The sequence below is a fragment of the Megalops cyprinoides genome, chromosome 1 (genome assembly GCF_013368585.1).
Source record: "Megalops cyprinoides isolate fMegCyp1 chromosome 1, fMegCyp1.pri, whole genome shotgun sequence".
NCBI classification, from domain to species: Eukaryota; Metazoa; Chordata; class Actinopteri; order Elopiformes; family Megalopidae; genus Megalops; species Megalops cyprinoides.
In genome coordinates, this window is record NC_050583.1 from 14,845,001 (window position 1) to 14,863,416 (window position 18,416).

The 18,416-nt window shown below is 43.7% G+C and overlaps 1 protein-coding gene across 1 annotated transcript in view; it reads left to right on the forward strand.

Annotated features, from left to right (window-relative positions):
* Window positions 1-13,053, forward strand: part of grin2bb (glutamate receptor, ionotropic, N-methyl D-aspartate 2B, genome duplicate b) — a 48,306-nt gene extending 35,253 nt beyond the window's left edge. The window contains exons 6-15 of the mRNA XM_036524624.1: window positions 659-773; window positions 918-1,126; window positions 2,685-2,856; window positions 3,585-3,738; window positions 3,970-4,095; window positions 5,301-5,530; window positions 5,716-5,876; window positions 6,723-6,910; window positions 9,218-9,456; window positions 10,312-13,053. Of these exons, the coding sequence (XP_036380517.1) occupies window positions 659-773; window positions 918-1,126; window positions 2,685-2,856; window positions 3,585-3,738; window positions 3,970-4,095; window positions 5,301-5,530; window positions 5,716-5,876; window positions 6,723-6,910; window positions 9,218-9,456; window positions 10,312-12,900 (4,183 nt within the window). The 3' untranslated portion in view covers window positions 12,901-13,053. The remainder of the gene's footprint in view (window positions 1-658; window positions 774-917; window positions 1,127-2,684; window positions 2,857-3,584; window positions 3,739-3,969; window positions 4,096-5,300; window positions 5,531-5,715; window positions 5,877-6,722; window positions 6,911-9,217; window positions 9,457-10,311) is intronic.
* The last annotated feature ends 5,363 nt before the right edge of the window (window positions 13,054-18,416 follow it).

Consider the following 18,416-nt stretch of genomic DNA (forward strand, 5'->3'; position numbering starts at 1 on the left):
AGTATCATATTTCAGCCCACACCGCGGTGACACGTTGGAGCCTCGGCAGCAGAGAGGTTATGGCAGCAAAGCTCCATGTAAACGCATTGCCCGCCATGGGAAGGAGGGTGTTGCAGCCATAAGGCATCTGGGTTTTTAATCTGGAAGGTAGTCTCTCATTCCCCACGCATGAGATGAGATGGGTCATTCCAGGATTTTGGACCCCTGTGGCTGGAAGCCCTGCCACCTGTTTTAACCACGTCCTGATGAAATGTGGGAGTATGCGGTGAAAGATTAGATCCGAAATACAGGGAATAAGCATTAGATTCTGTAAACATTAGATTCATGAGTACCAGTTTTTATATACCCATTTTTGTAGACTCTACAATGTCATGGAATTTATAGTAATGGGTTTTTTTGTAATATTAGCATGTAATGGCTTTTTGACCTCATGTTTTAACCTCCATTAGATAATGCAGATACCTGTACCTTTCTCAGGGATCTTTTTCTTCTGTTATCGCCTGATATTGCACTCTTTATCTGTTTCTATGTCACGCCAATATCAAGGGCTCATCCTGCCTGTGTGTATTACTGTGCCCTAAGATAACTCAACGCAGTGATACAGATCAGCTTGCTCATAAAGCCACTGTCGTTTAACCCTAAATTGTCTGTATCACAGGTATCTCATGAATGTGACTTTTGAGGGGCGCAACCTTTCATTCAGTGAGGACGGCTATCAGATGCACCCTAAGCTAGTCATCATCCTACTGGATAAGGAAAGGCAATGGGATAGGGTGAGTTCCTTTCTTTTCCTCTTTCAGTTGTAACCCTTCATATAGGTAAACCCTTCATGGGCAAAGTACCAATTGTCCTTCTCTTCCTCTTTCTCTTTCTCTGTCATGGCCTCTCTTACTCCGCTCCATTCCATCCTGATTCAGGTGGGGAAGTGGGAGAACGGCTCGCTGTCGATGAAGTACCACGTGTGGCCTCGCTTCGAGCTGTACTCGGACACGGACCGCCGGGAGGACGACCACCTGTCCATCGTCACGCTGGAGGAGGCTCCCTTCGTCATCGTGGAGGACGTGGACCCTCTGAGCGGCACCTGCATGAGAAACACTGTGCCCTGCAGGAAGCAACTGAAAAACATGTGAGAATATAGCACCTTTAAACCCATCTGTAGGCCCGTATCACCGACCATAACCAGGTGTCACTGCCCACGGCCCCTACCGACTGACTATAGCCTCATATCACTGACCATAGCCCCCATTACCGAATACAGCTCTGTATTACTGTCTATCACTGGCAATCACTGACTACAGCCCCGTGCCACAGACCAATACTGATATTTCACCAGCTGTAATGACACATCTCTGACTGTAGTCCTTTTTCAACAACTGTCATTCCTCTTGCTTTTCATCACCCCAAATTGCACATGCATTTTGCTCTCTATAAGCCTGAGTCACTGAGTGCCCTGCTCATTGCCTATAACCCAGAATCACTGACTATATGGTACATGACATTACTGTTTGTCTTTTTTTGCCTGTAATCCCTGCAGACCCTTCTTACACAGCTCTACAGCTCTTTCTTAAAATTTGAAGATCCATATTACCATCTGTAGCTCCACATTTCAGCCTCAGCTTTTGTCTGTGGCCCTTTCATAGAGTGCAATACACTGTTTTTTCTCTCCACGGCTCCATCTGACTATCTGCAACTTTGTCTCATTGTACCCCAGACTTACAGTCAGGTGTTCTGTATAATTATGCCCTTATTATGTCTGTCTGTTGCTGTTGCGTATGCGGTTCTATTTATTTCTTTACTTGCCATTGTCTTGCAGCACAAACTGCTTATGATGCCGTGTGACGTTTCTTGAATTAAAGTGTTCATGACCCTGAAGGTGACAGTGTCACACCTGGTTAGTGTGCGCTGCATCATGCCTTGGGGTTTGATATAAGCGTTGTGAATTTCTGATGACTAGCTTGTGAAGCCAGCCAGTTTTCTATGTTATTTGCCTGTATGGTTTCAACTGATTTGTTGTGGATGTATAATTCTACCAGTGTGTGAGATCAAGTCCGTAAATGTTCTTTTCAATTTATTGCATGTGGGCTGTTGCTGTCTAAAATGGTTCTTGTATGTCCTGTCGTGTTTCCCTCTTTTCCTGTCTCCCTCTTTCCTATGCTGTCTCTGGTACTGTCATTCTTAAAATCTGCCACTGTCTTCACCCTCACCCTTCTCTCCTTGCCCGTATGCCTCCCAATCTCCGTTCCTGACTCTTTTTTTGATTATATATTACTGTTATTCTGCGTGACCTTCCTCTGCACTCTATTCTTCTATAATTTCACACCTTTCCATTGGACCTTTGCCCTCCCCTGGCCGTTCCCCTTCATTACTGTCTCTCCACCTTACGCCGCTCCCCTCTTTTACGACTTCCCTTTCCATCCCCCCATTTCTTCTTCCCCATTCTTACTGTCATTTCAATCCCTGCGTTGCATTTCTCTCTCTGTTTCTCTGCGTCTTTCCTCGGCTCTGGCTTTTATTCCCTCCTGCTGTCACTTTATCTCTTCCTCCGTCTTTTCTGTTCATTCTCTTCTATTCCTTTTCTACCCCCCATTTTTTTCTCTGCGGCCTCCTTTCCTCCCTAATTCCCCTGACCTTCTGTCCCTCTGTCTTCTTCTCCTCCTTCTCCTCTGCCTTCATGCCTCTCTCAGCAATCAGACAGGAGAAGGTGGCATCTACATCAAACGCTGCTGCAAGGGCTTCTGCATCGACATCCTGAAGAAGATCGCCAAGTCTGTCAAGTTCACCTACGATCTCTACCTGGTTACCAATGGCAAACATGGCAAGAAGATAAACGGCACCTGGAATGGCATGGTTGGAGAGGTGCGGTTTCAGCGTGGTTACGTTTCCACTTCCTGTGGTATGGCTGTAATCATTTACGCTGCAAGGACAGGCAGGGTTTCAATTACAATAAAAGAGGTCAGACTGTCAGGACCCTAAGGGCACATGGTCAATAATTCAGATGTTCACATGTAGAAATTCATCACTGCAATTTCCAGTGCTTATGTAATGCTTGGATATTGGCCTGTTGTATTGCTGTAAGATGAATGGCTTGTGCTGTTCACTCTGTGATGTTATATGGAATGGTCAAGAGCATACAAACTTAATAAAGAGAACTGGGGGAAACAGACAGAAAAAAAACAGAGAGAGCAGATACAAGAGAGGAACACATGCTCGCACACACACACAAACACACGCGCACACACATGCACACAAACACACACACACATGCACACATTCATACCCTGTTAACTCAGCTTTGTCCCATTTTTCAGCAGCGCTGTAGGGCTCAGGTATTTAGGGCTAAATATACCTGTAGAGACGCACAGGGAGGGAGGGGAAGGAGAGTGGGGAAGGGGGTGGGGGGTGGGGGGGGGGGGGGGGGGGGGGGGTTGGGGGGGACTGGCTATTTCCAGCTGCCACGACCCACTGTAATAACCCAGTTTCTCTGTCCCTCACTCCCTTGATTTAATGATAGGTCCATTCCAGCCGCTCTGTGTTTAGAAAATGTAATGGCCCCTCATTGACCTCTCTCTCACTCGTTTTCTCAGGTGGTGGTGAAGAATGCCCACATGGCAGTGGGCTCCCTCACCATCAACGAGGAGAGGTCAGAGGTCATCGATTTTTCTGTGCCCTTCATTGAGACGGGAATTAGTGTCATGGTCTCCCGTAGCAACGGCACTGTCTCTCCCTCTGCCTTTCTGGGTGAGAACCCCCTGCCACACAGCCATGCACCTGCTCACACACACACACACATACGCACATGCACACACACATGCACACACACACACACGCACACACACACACGCGCCTCTGTTCACTTTTTGTTCACCCTGCTTCTCTTTGAATGCTCAGTAAATATCCTGTGATTTTCAGCTGAGCGGTTGTGTGCTAACTCTGCCCCCCCCCCCCCGCCCCCCCCCACCACCACCACAGAGCCGTTCAGCGCGGATGTGTGGGTGATGATGTTCGTGATGCTGTTGATAGTGTCAGCGGTGGCCGTCTTCATATTCGAGTACTTCAGCCCGGTCGGGTACAATCGATGTCTAGCAGATGGGAGAGGTGAGAAGACATGAAGATGCAACACATCCACAGCACATTTCACACAATTTGCGCAGCACCGAAACACATCCACACAATGACACAGAGACAGTCATTGTCTGGTTCAGGGAGGCTCTCTGAACGGGGAATCTATCAAACTGTACCTGCCTATAAAGACTGCTTGCTAAACTGCAGCTCTAAATTTTGCTTTCATAAAACCCCTCCTCCGGTCTGACCACAGGAGCTTGATTCCAATGTTATCTCCCACTCCGGATTTTGAAAGCGCACCATTTAAGTTCACATTAAATCATAACATGTTGTTATACAATAATACAACAGATGATGATGATGGTGGTGATGATGACCATGATGACCATGATGATGATGATGATTATAATTATTATTATCATTATTATCTGTTAATTTATGAAATGCACAACTGAATGAAGACAAGTATTGTCAGATATCAGCATCAGAAATAGTAATATTCAGGTTAATGGTGAAACAATTCAACTCCAAATTGCAATTGAAAAGCTCAACACACAACTGTGGGGGAGTATATACTCCATTATGTTGGATAGTGTGAATATGTGGCCTTCGCAAACAATACAATCATTCTAAAAACGTCGCTAGCACATAAGAGATGAATAACCTAGCTGCAAGATATACTGTTTAAATGAGCATTGAAAATCACTAATGTTTTTGCTTAAAATGCTTGTGTTTCCCTGGCAATACAAACTGTATGTTAATCAAAAAAGACCAAATAATGGGGGTTATTTAATTAAATCTCTGACCAAAACTGTAATGTCTCTTCATCCATTTCATGTTGTACTGTGCAGCTTCCCCGAGTTCTAGAGCAGATGTTTACCAATTCACAGAAAAAGCTGCTGTTTCTTAAGATTTGGGGATAAGGATGGGGTTTATAGGAAAGGAAAATGGTGGATTTTCTATCATTTATCATTAAGCAGTAAAAGCGAGAAGCTCGAGTTAGTCATTGCCTTTGTCCAGATGCGTACTCTATGGCATTATTCCTTTCCTGGCTCAGAAAATGTCTCTGCGTTGTGTTTTTCAGACACTGCGAAACCGCAGTAGCATAATTACAGTACACAGTGCCATTCCACTCCCACTCCTCTCTCTCACAAAGAGTCAGATGCAGGACTTCCAACTCACAGCTACTGAATTACACAACTCTCCCGCGCTTCCCCACCCCCCACCCCCACCTTCAGAGCCCGGCGGCCCCTCCTTCACCATCGGCAAGGCCATCTGGCTGCTCTGGGGCCTGGTCTTCAACAACTCCGTCCCCGTGCAGAACCCCAAAGGCACCACCAGCAAGATCATGGTCTCCGTCTGGGCCTTCTTCGCTGTCATATTCCTGGCCAGCTACACTGCCAACCTGGCTGCCTTCATGATCCAGGAGGAGTACGTGGACCAGGTGTCCGGGCTGAGTGACAAAAAGGTAGACCTCTCGTGCATCCGGAACTGCATGTGCGCAATGGGAATGGGTGCCTGCTTCTTGCGTTCTTTCCCACTATGTCCAGTCCCTGAGCATGCGTGGAGATGTGCCCACCCCCCTTTTTTTTCTGTCCACCTTCTCTCCTCCACTCCACTTCAATCGTCTTCCTGTGTTCTCCGCCCCTTTAGTTCCAGAGGCCAAACGATTTCTCCCCACCCTTCCGCTTTGGGACGGTGCCCAATGGCAGCACGGAGAGGAACATCCGAAACAACTACAAGGAGATGCACAGCTACATGGTCAAGTTCCATCAGAAGAACGTGAACGAGGCGCTGCACAGTCTGAAGACTGGGTGAGAGTGTGGGCAGCAGTGGGCGTGTTGTGGAGGATGGGGTGGGGGGGGGGGGGGGTAGGATAGGGGTGTTAGGACTTGTTTTGTGAGTCTGCTTCTGATAATTTTAACCCCTGTGGTAACTGAGTGATGGTACAGCCCTTTCAAGATGGTAATTTTGGCATAGTGGCCTGAATTGTAATATCACGAATGGTGTGGTTCCATCAGTTTGTGTTCAGTATGTCATTGACGTCATCAACACTACGCGTATAGAAAACTGCACTCTTCACTTGTTACATAAGATGATCAAAAGTGTTTTGTAAATGAGATGGAGCTGATTATGGACAAAGTCATTCACCTGTATGTAATACATACTGTAGCCTGCATACAAATACAATCTACAGGCGAATGACCATGTTGATTACCTACATATATAATATAAAATGCTGTTGTATATACATTTACATTTATTCATTTAGCTGACGCTGTTATCCAAAGCGATGTACAAAAGTGCATATAGTGGGCAAACAGGCACAAGGGCAAGATGTGTACAGGTCATACAATGCAGATAGTGCTGAAGCTGAGCACAAGGTCAGTGTAGTGAGCCAGAACTAATCTGGTTAGTCCTGTTAAGTAACTAATAAGGTTACATATATCGAATACAATCACTGGGACAATAAAGTACCGCTGTACTACCTAGGCAAAAACGTGCTACAAATACAAGGTAAGAGATAGAGCTACAAGTACAAGCCAAGAATCTTAGTGTTACAAGGTCAAAGTTACAAGGTCAAAATGGCACATACATGTACAACATACTTTACATTCTTATACATTCATGTATACATTGTTCTCTGCCCCTCTGGTTAGTAAACTGGATGCCTTTATCTACGATGCGGCGGTGCTGAACTACATGGCCGGGAGAGACGAGGGCTGTAAGCTGGTGACCATTGGCAGCGGGAAGGTCTTCGCCTCCACGGGCTACGGCATCGCCATACAGAAGGACTCCGGCTGGAAGAGGCCGGTCGACCTGGCCATCCTTCAGCTCTTCGGAGACGGTAAACCTTTAATTACTCCTATTCAGCAGGGCTTCACTTCACTTCCCCTCCTCTGTTCTTTATGACCCGCTTTGGCAACATTGTACAGAAAGACCCTTATTACAAGAAGCAAGGTGACCTGAACAGCAGCGGAGTGCTGCTGTGTGTTCGTACTCGTCTGGACAGCTGGGCTATTTTCTCTGCACCCCTGGGGTGATCACTAAAGGCTGAGGGTCCATGCAGAGGCAACTGTGTGACACAATTGGACACCCCTGGTTTACACACGTGCACCTTCAGTTTATTTCCAATTCATTTTCAGTCAGATATCACTCTCTGTGCTTCAGAGAATGGGTATCAATTCATATTGTACATGTACAAGCTATATTTGAGCAAAGGCTAAGGGTCTAAGATTTACACCTTGGATTTTGTATCTCATTGGTGCCTTCATGTTGTGTGCCTGTATGGGCCTGTACACTTGGCATATTCCTTGATATAGAGGGATAAAAAAAGATTCAATTTACAGGACTAGGTTATGCCAGATGTTGATGTTGTGAGGCAGTGAGATGAATGTAAAGCATGTTGTTGTGTAAACTTGGCGTTTTACTTGAAGCAAAATCACAGTATAAGTGTTTAAAATCTGATTCTTTGAATCACTGTTCAGCTAGCCCTGACGAGGCATTACAGAAATGCGTACTGAATTTAATCAGCGGCATATGTCATCATTCATTTTGTTTGGCAGACCCCAGTTTTGTACAGGAATACTTATTAATCATTTGCAGAAACAAGTTCAGGGCACAGCACAAAGTACAAAACACAATTTGCGATATGCAAGTACAGCAGACGGTCACATATTTCAAAATGACAAACATAATTTAACTAACTATACTGTCACGGTTAGCAACAAGTGCCGAACCAATCAGTGGACACATTATGCTAAACTGCGGGGAGTGGTGGCCGTGGAGGAACGGGCGCCCGGAGAAATGAGGCAGTGCTTTTGATGGTGCAGTATGCGGCAGCATGCCTGGTTTGGGAACAGATGCAGGATTGCAACTCCAGGTGAGGAAAGTCGGGATGCATGGAAGGAGGTCCGCTGGGGGGGGGGGGGCGACCAATCAGGCAGGACAGTACTAGACAATGTGGGAGGGTTGGATGGCTCTGGCAGGGAGGACGGCCAAGTTGGATTTGCAGTAATCAGGTGAGCAGCGGGGTCTGGATGTACCGTAGGAAGTGATGGACTCTTTGGAAGCTTGTCAGTTGGTCCGGGTCAGCAAAGCAATGCTCTTGAAAAAGGTCGCATTAGATTAAATTGACTTGTGAATGGCAATAGCTTAACGGAGAAGTGATGATTCCACAAAATATTGTCCTTTCCTTAATATCAGGAGTGTTAAACTCCTGGCTAAATCCATTTTTAATGCTCATTTGATAACATTAACAAAAAAAAAACTCCAAGTTGCTTGATATTAATGGTCTGGCTGAAACGTCTTAGGATGTATTTTATTTTGCTGTTTTTGAAAATATTATCAAATTGCTTTAGATGTTGATGATGCAATTCAAGTCCCGTCCAAGGCCTAAAATACTGGCCTATTTACAAGTGCCAGTGTACCTCCTGGTTTATCTCTAGACACGGTATGTGTGCATGTGGTTGTGGTGTGTGTGTATGGTTGTGTGTGTATTTGGGTCAGTGTGGAGTGTCAGTCCTGCGTCGTGCGGACTCCCTTTAAAGATTTCAAAGTCATTTTGTCACATGCTGATTTGCACATTCTTAGTGTGGCCTAGTTCTACACTAGTTCCACATAAGCGGTCCACACGCTGGCAGAGCAAGCGAGACCCTGATACAATTGCACTGAGCGTTTAAGAATGAGCTCCACACGTGGGTCCTGCAGAGTAATAGTGTGAAAGATCCCACAGAACACACCGCAGAACATCCATTCACCCTCCATCACCAGTGCCTGCAGGCCTGGGGACTTTTCACTCTGATAAATACAAGTGGGGCTTTAATGGTGTCTCTACCTCAGTAGACATCCTCAAGGGCAGTACAGTTCCCAATAAATGGACTGCAATCCAACCAAAATGTGTGTGTGTGTGAGTGTGAGTGTGTGTATATCTATATACATCCGCACACATGCACACACACACACATTTTAGAATGTATGCATATAGTGATTAATTAATTATTTTAAATAATCTTTAGCTAACAAATATTCCAAAGTATGGATATTTAATATAAATATAAGTATCAAGCATGCTCAGCACGCTCTCTCCCTCTCTGATCACTCCCTTTCCCACCTCCACCTGCCCCCCCCCCCCCCCCCCCCCCCCCCCTCCCAGGAGAGATGGAGGAGCTGGAGGCCCTGTGGCTGACGGGGATCTGCCACAACGAGAAGAACGAGGTGATGAGCAGCCAGCTGGACGTGGACAACATGGCGGGGGTGTTCTACATGCTGGGCGCGGCCATGGCGCTCTCCCTCATCACCTTCATCTGCGAGCACCTCTTCTACTGGCAGCTGCGCTTCTGCTTCATGGGCGTGTGCTCCGGCAAGCCGGGCATGACCTACTCCATCAGCAGGGTAAGACATGGGGGGGCAGGGGGGGGGCAGGGGCAGGGGGGGGGGCATATTTCCAGGAGCGCTTCAGTCAGAAATTAAAATTTGATGTGCTTTGTGATAAGCATCGAGCACTTACACGCACCGTTGGGCGTTCTGACCTGCTTCCTGTGCGTGAGCCTGGCATCGCAACTTTCCCGCTCTAGTCGACGGTGCGAAGCCTCCCGGCTAGAGCTTTTTAGACTCAATGGAGAAAACCCTGTAGAGGTGTATTTCTGTGCGAACGGCCCTCTAACCTCTAAAACATCAAAAATTATGTACAGATGTCTATGAATGTTCAGGGTGATAAGTTCATGGTACTAAGTGAATTAAATGTTTTGAACTGATTGAACTATTGTTATTACTCATGGTTTATAATTTGTTAAAGCCAGATTGAGCAATGTAAGTGGATGTATATACAAATGTGAACAAAATAACGATAAATAATGAAAATAATAATTATGGTGTATTGTAATGTGTTGTGCAGTTGGGCAGTGGTATTTCAATGAGCTGGTTGCATTGTTCAGCTGAATTTTAATCACATTGATTTAGGATATTGATTGTCAGTCAAAACCACAGGTTTAATGCATCTCTGTCACTATCAATCATTTGCCTGGCCCGCCTCCTCCCTCACTCTGTTATAGAACTGCAAGTTCCAGGCCACACTGTCTGAGAAATATATTGCATTAATTAACTCATCGTTCTCTCCATGCAGTATTTAATGGACTGCAAAGTCACTCAGTGTGTACAGATAGTAAACTCACCTCTTTCTCGCTCTATCTCCCTCTCTCTTTTTTTTTTTGCTCTCTTTCTCTCTGTTTCCGCCTCTTCCTGCAATAGGGCATCTACAGCTGCATCCATGGGGTTCAGATTGAGAAGAAAGGGTCGCCGATGAACTCTCCCTCGGCCACCATGAACAACACCCACTCCAACATCCTGCGGCTGCTCCGCACCGCCAAAAACATGACCTCGCTCTCGGGGGTCAATGGCTCCCCGCACAGCGCCTTGGACTTCATACACCGGGAGTCCTCCGTCTACGACATCTCTGAGCATCGCCGCAGCCTGGCCGGCCACTCCGACTGCAAGCCGCCTTTCCTACCCGAGGACAACATGTTCAGTGACTACATCAGCGAGGTGGAGAGGACTTTTGGGAATTTGCACTTGAAGGATAGCAACTTGTACCAAGATCATTACCTACACCATCACCCGAGCTCAGGGCCTGGGCTGGGTTTGAGCTTGTCCGGGCCGCCACCCAACAGACCTCATAGCTTGGGGAGCGCAAGTTCGTTGGAGGGTGGCATGTATGATTGCGACAGCTTAGGGGGTGGGGTGGCCCCAATATTTACCACACAGCCCCGTGCCTCTCTGACTCACAGGAACAATAATAAATTTGACCTGATTGCGAGTCAGACACCATCGTCTGGCCAAGGGTTCAAGCAAGGCCTGCCCGACCTGTATGGGAAGTTCTCCTTCAAAGGCGGGGCGTCCAGTTCGGGCTTCATTGCGGGACACGACAGGTACTGTGGGGTAGGGGGTGGGGGAGGAGATGATGGGAACATGTCGGACATCTCCACCCACACAGTCACCTATGGCAACCTGGAAGGCAACGCCAAGAAGCGCAAACAGTACAGGGACAGCTTGAAAAAGAGGCCCGCCTCGGCGAAATCACGGCGTGAGCTGGACGAGATCGAGTTGGGGTACAGGAGACGGCCCCACCACACCAGCCATCACCACTACCACGGCCCCCAGGGACACCGCTCAGCCTCCCCACCCCTGATGCCCTCAGAGCGGAAGACTCAAAGAGGGGGAGCTGGTGGGAACTGCTCATCATATTTGTTCCATGACAAAGAGAGTTTAAGGGATTTCTACTTGGACCAGTTTCGCCCTAAGGAAGGTGTGCCACAGTGGGAACATGTGGATTTAACGGATGGGCCTGTTGGGGGTGTAGGAGGGGTGGTCGGTGGGGGAGGTGGGGGTAACAACAGTGGAGTTGGTGGAGGCGGAGGCAATTGCACTAGTCTAGTGGCAGTGGATGATTTCTTGAAAGGTAAAGCCAAGAAGACAGATTGTAAGAGTGGAGTGGGCGGAGGGGTGGGCTCGGCCCCTCAAGGCCCACAGACGCAGGGGTGTTGGGAGAAGAATGTGTCGGGGATCGGGGGAGGAGGTTTGGCAGGGGGTGATTGGGAATGTCGAAACTGCCGTGGCGGTGGTGGGGGTGGCAAGCAGGTGCCGCTACACGGAGGTGGAGGCGGGGGTGGCGGGGGTGGTGGGTATGCTGGGGGTGGAGTAGGGGGCGGTTGTGTGACTGCAGGAGGAGGGGGCAATAGTTCGGCTTCTGGTCGCCCCAGTTCTGCTAACTGCATGCGTTGTGAGGCCTGTAAGAAAACGGGCAACTTATATGACATCAGTGAAGACAATAATCCTCTTTTGGATCAGCTGGGTGGTAAGTACGCTATTGAAGGGGGGAAAGGGGGGTTGATAGGAGGCATGGGGGTTGTTCAGTCTCAGACTCAAGCCCAGAGAAGGAAGCCAGGTTTAGGTGGTAAACCCTTACGACGGCAACATTCCTATGACACATTCGTGGATTTGCAGAAAGAGGAGGCAGGTGGGATGGGTGGAGTTATGGGAGGTTTTGGAGGGGGTGGAGGTGGGGGAGTTGGAGGTATGGCAGGGATGTTGCCTCCTCCCAGAAGCGTGAGCTTGAAAGACAAGGACCGCTTCATGGAGGGAGTGAGCCCCTATGCCCACATGTTCGAGAGACACGCGGCATCTGAGAGAGAGAGAGACCGAGACAGGGATCCGCTTTTTTTCGGAGGGGACAGGGGGAAGGGAGGTTCGTCTTTCGGGTTGTTTCGGGGAGGCGAAGGTGGGTTGCATCGTAGGTCGGTCGGGGAGAGAGATATGAGGGATAGAGACAGAGGCATGATGGGTGGAGGAGGAGGTGGAGGAGGTGTCGGGACGTATTCCCTGTCTAAATCTCTCTACCCAGATAAAGTGAACCAGAACCCCTTCATCCCAACCTTCGGCGATGACCAGTGTCTGTTACACGGTGCCAAGTCATACTACTTCAAAAAGCAGCAGCAGCAGCAGCAGCAACAACAGCAGCAGCAGCAGCAGCAGCAGCAGCAGCAGCAACAGCAGCTCCTGAAAAACAGCCGAAGTGACTTCAGGAGCTCCATGGGTGTGACGTCTTTTTTACCCGCGTCCGCCACAGCGGGGGTGATGGCTAATGTGGCCCCCAGGTTCCCCAAGGAGCTGAGTCTGGGCGGGATGGCGGGACCAATGGGGAACCACCACGGTGGCCCCAATAATAACAAGCTGCTGTCGACCAGGGATGGGTTAGGAGTGGGCCAAACACAGAGACCATTCAACGGCTCCAGCAATGGGCACGTGTACGAGAAGCTATCCAGTATAGAGTCTGACGTGTGAGAGGGTGGAGAGAGGAGACAGGGATGCTGGGATTTAAGTGAGCGGTAACAGGGAGACGCCATTTTCATTGCAGTGATACTCATGAAAGAGAGGAGTGGGGAGTGGGGGAGAGAGTACAGTGATGCGTTCTAGTATAAAGCAGGTGGCATTGATAGTGGGGTGGACATGGGGGGGGGATTGGGTGGGAAAAAAGGGAGGGGTAGAAAATTGTGAAGCTGCAGGAACTAAATGTGTAGTCAGTGGCAAAGAAAGGAGGAACCTGGATGAGGAAATGATGAACAGCCCTAGAATGGGCTGAGCCTGCAGGTTTGTCTTTAAGACTCTCTCAGTCTCTTTTCCTCTCTTCCACCATTCCCTAACACCAAATCAAGTGCTTGTCTAATCCTGGTTTGCTATGAAAATACAATCATGAATGAAAATAAAATACTTAACTGAAGTAACAGGGTAAAATAATAATAATAATAATGTTGTTAATAATAATGGTATTGATTATAACAATGTTTATGATATTTAGTTTGGTTTTGTTTTTTAAATATTTTATGCTGTTGATATTTGTAGTTTAATTCTTTGTTAGCTGACTACATAGCAGGAATTTCATTATCTAATGATACTAATGTGCTGGAAGAAACAGAAAATAATTTGATTTCCTGACTGTTTTTTATGATTGATTATCCATGTTCTTACTATCCATATTCATGTATTTATTTGCTCTTTTAGAGTGTTGTGAAAGGTGAAAGACATGATTTGCACAGTGCCAAACTGTACTGAAAATGCAGTATGACGTGTTATTGTGTTTCAAAAGATATATCTCAAACTGTTTTTGGTTTACAATTTTCGATAGGAAAATTTTGCTGTATAAAGTGGGCTTAAGGTATTGTGTAGGATGTGCCTTATTGGATTCCAAAAGCTGTGTCTCACAGGGCAGAACTCATCACATTACAAGATGACGTGATTGGCCATGACAGGATTTGTCTATGGCTATGTAAAAAGATACATCTGAAAGTGTTGAATTGGGTTTGAGATATTGTATGGAATATGCCTTATAGTTCTTCAACAAATGGCTGAATGCGGAGCTCTGTTGCTGACAAATTGGTGGTGTTACACTTCAGTTTAAGTGTTGTCAAGAGACGCAACGTGTCTACCTTGGGAGATCAAAAGCTGTACGTCACATTTCTGAACTGGGCACCAGAAGGCATTTGTAGAACCATGTGATGGGCATGTCTTAAGTCTTAGGTGGTCATAAAATGTCCAGCAATGAGACGCTCTCCAAGGCGAGATTATCACAGTTTTTTTTAACGGGAGACCTCAAGATATTGTACAGGACATTTCCTTTAGCCCTGAGTTTCAGACTGTCAAAACATTTGCTTTTGCCATTTGTATAACTCATTTTAAATGCATGAAGATTTGTACAGGGTATATTTTAAGCCCGTTGGTTATTAAGGTTTGTCTGAATTTGGCTTCTGATAAGATATTATCAAGACTTGTCTTTTTAAGGGCTGATGGAAAATGTATTCAAGTGCAGAAATGAACAGCATGACGGGGTTGTGGACAGGTGTGTTTTACTGGGTTTGTGTGAAGACAATTTGTAAGTTATATGTGAATGACTGTCAAAATTTGTCTGGTTTGTATTTCAAAAAAAAAAAAAAAACATTTGAAAGGCAGGGCTTCGGGAGACTAATTAATAGATTGTTTATTTTACTCCTCCCTCTTTTTTTCCACTCCATTAAATGGAAATCCCTTTGACTGAGCCCTGAATCAAATCAAGGTCAGTCTGTTTTATATCTTGATGATTTTATTACATTATTGTACACACAGGTTTTTGGAAGACATATGGGCCAAATGAAAGAATAGGAACGATGAAAAGAAAGAGTGTGTCTAATAGTTTATTTGTATCACCATCAGTGTTAATTTTTTCCTTGTAAATGAAAATCTTTTCATTTTGTACAGTAAGCAGACAGTCAGGATGTAACTTTCAATATAATGTTTTACAACAAATTAAGAACAAATAACAATAAAAAATGGAAAAAAAGACAAAAATATATCATAGAGACAAAAACAAGTTATTACAATGATACTTTGATTACTTTTATTTGGGTTTAATTGCATATGTTTGTTATTTTGAAGTATATGATTAATGATGATTATGTTAAGAATGTTTTACCACTTTTCATTAAAGTTTTGGGAACTGATGATAACAAATAGGTATAGAAGTTTATTGAGAAAGCAAAAGGTTTTAGGGGTCATTGCAGTTAGCTTGGATTAAAATCACACACCTTTTGAGAAACTTTTATATATACATACACGTGTTACAGTATTACAAAGTAATGCAACCCTTTACTTCAATAAACACTTTGATAAACTAAATCAGCTATGTATTTCTGCTGTTTACCTCACATCTGACAGTGATATCAAGGAATTAGTTAGGAATATATAGGGAACATGACACATATTCTTCCAACATTCAGTATTTCATTCAACTGCATGAATGGACACCAACTGTCAGATCTGTGGTCATGGTGAAACATTAGAAGATAATTTCGATAAATGAAATCCATTTCTCTCAACTCAATTTTCATTTTTGAAGATATGGATGTGTGAACAGGTGTGAAATATGAACATGAACATGAACATATATGGACATGCTTGTGTGTATTTAAGTGAGTGTGTTTGCTTCACCATTCACCTGATTGTTATCCATTTGATTCTTAGTTCTTTCAATTTTTTGGAGGAAGTTACAAAAGACTGGCATTTGAACAATTTTGGAAAAAATGATATTTTATCACAAAAAATCTTTTCTTTTTTTGGAATATAAATTCAAAAGTGTGCATGTGAGTGTGTCTGTGCATTTGTGTATAGCTGCAGGTAGTTTCAGCTTCAAAAAATCAGTTGAGTTTATTTTCAGTACACTGCATGATTCAAGTATTTGTGCACTTTCCCCTATTAATCCGTTCTGATTAATCTTGGTAAATTGATAAAATTGTGTACATTTAAATTAATAATGGCTCCCACCAAAATGCATTTTTCCACCTCTGTCATTGGATTATGTATTGAGCAAAAGAAGTACCACTCTTATGTGGTATATATGACCTCATTAATGCTTTTTTCCCCTTACCAGGAGCTAAAGTACCAGCTGATACAAATTTAGAAACAGATAGTTACCTTTTAGACTTCTCTTTAGTTAGACGTCATGCCTCTAGGCAGAATAAATCAAAACAGTTTTTGAAAGTATTTTTATATTGTAAATAATTGTTCAAAAACAGTGGTTATTGTAATGTGTAATGCATCATTTGGAGCAAAATACATTAACAGGCTATTTCTATCTCATCTTCTTAGATTTGATTCTCCAGTCATTGATGTGGGAAAAAAATCTGAATGAGCTTGTGAGTTGTGCTGTGTTGCAAAACATGACTACCACAGATCAATTATTTGTAATTGGTCATCTTACCAATTACATCCCATTAAAATGACCATACTATTCTCAGCTGCATGGTCTAGAGGTCCATATCCCCGGGTTTCTTGCCCAATTTGAAAACAAGCACCCAGTTACTGGTAAAAGAGGAGAAATGTTTTAGTTGAAAACAAAACAGCAGAAAGTGGCTTTTGAAAGTGAGATGTGGTCAAAGTTAAGAAATGTGTTTGAAACTTAAAGGCGCAGACACGATACATAAATATGAACGGTCGCAGAAACAATACACAAGAGCATTTTCATCATGTTGTTATTTATTTTGACCATTCATAATTTTCATAATTATAAAACTATTAATATAAATATCAGTAATGTTTTAGTGTTCTGTTAGTATATAACCTTTGCTTATTTTTTATTAATATGAAAAAACTGATACATTTGAAAAGAATTTTGAATAATGTTATAACAATCATAATAATTATCTTAATTGTAATAATAACAAATTCATATTGGTAGTAACAAGACAGGAACAATCTCTTAGTTTTGTCCTTTTATCTAGTTTAAAGACATTTCGGCTTTAAGCATATCTTCAGTGGTTTTGTGATGGATGGCAGGCTATGTTTTGTTATACTTAAATGTCAGTTTATCTCATTTAAAATGTTTATTTGTTATCTGCTTATCCCTAATATTCTGGGATGCATAAGATGGTGTATGGACATGCTTGTGTGTGTGTGTGTGTGTGTCTTTGTGTGTATGAGTGCACATGAGTGCGTGCATGTGTGCATGTGTTTGTGAGTGACAGAGAGAGAAGGAGATAGAGTGAGAGACTACTGTTTGAAGGCAGTTAAATGTGTATTATAATGTTGTCTGAATTCTGTAAATAAATAAATCCCTTTTCCTTTGCCTTTTAATACAAATGAAGAAAAATTAAAAAAATAAGTTAAGAATTTGGGTAACATTTTAGAGTCAAGGGTTGTTACAAAGAATGTTTTATATTAGTTTAAATGGACTGGTTATGTATACACTCTATATTTACCAACAGTAGACAGGTTATCATATGAAAATGTATATACCCTCTCCATAAGTATAATAAATTAACTAGCATAGCTTTTGAAGCTCCATCTTGATCATATAACATATGTTGATTAAACTCATTACCAGTGGAGGTAACTGAAACATAACTGCTTCAGCCACACACAGTAGTTTTGCTCCAGGTCATATTTATGCTTTTGTGGCCCTTTATTAAAAAATGTTACCGAAATTTCTAAGTCTCACACACAAAAGAACACACAAAATTGTACAGATTATGTAAATATAAATATGGAAAAATAATTCCATGTGCTACTTCATTTTTTATGGAAATTGAATTTCAAAGCATCAAAATAAAAATAAATGAATTAATTGCAAAAATGCAAAAAACATATTCACAATGGTACTTTAAATAATGGTAATACTGGTATGTATGAGGATAAGTGCTGAAAATATTCTTTTGTTTCTTTGTACAAAACAAATTGAAAAGTGTTGAGTATCAATAAAAAAGATAAGTCTCACTCAGGCGCCCTCCTCTCTTTCTCTGACTTTGGGACAGACTCTCTGTGATTACCTCTCACATGTACTCATGGAGCGGCTACACTTGTTGTTCTCTTGCTCTCTTGCCCGATCTTTGTCCTGTCTTTCCTCACCTCCACATTCTCGATATTCTCTTATTCTCTTTTCTCACTTTGGCCATTTTTATCTAATTTTTTTTTTTTTTTTTTTGGCCATTTCTACCTATTCTATCTCTTTTCTCCCTCCTCATCTCCATTCTTCAGTGCTTGATTGTTCTCACTCTGTCATGGGTACAGCCCCATGTGTTTTCCTGAAAATGTGGATTCTCACTTCTTAACTCACTTAAGCAAATGTTCAATGTCCTTAAGTCTCACACACCCTCTTGAATTTAGTGGTTTCTGAAGTTAATTCAAATATTGTGCAATATATATATATATATATATATATATATATATATATATATATATATATATATATATATATATATATATATAATTTCATTCCTCCAGGTTAAGTACATGATTGAAATGTGCCCCCACTCCATTTTGGTCTCTTTACCTGC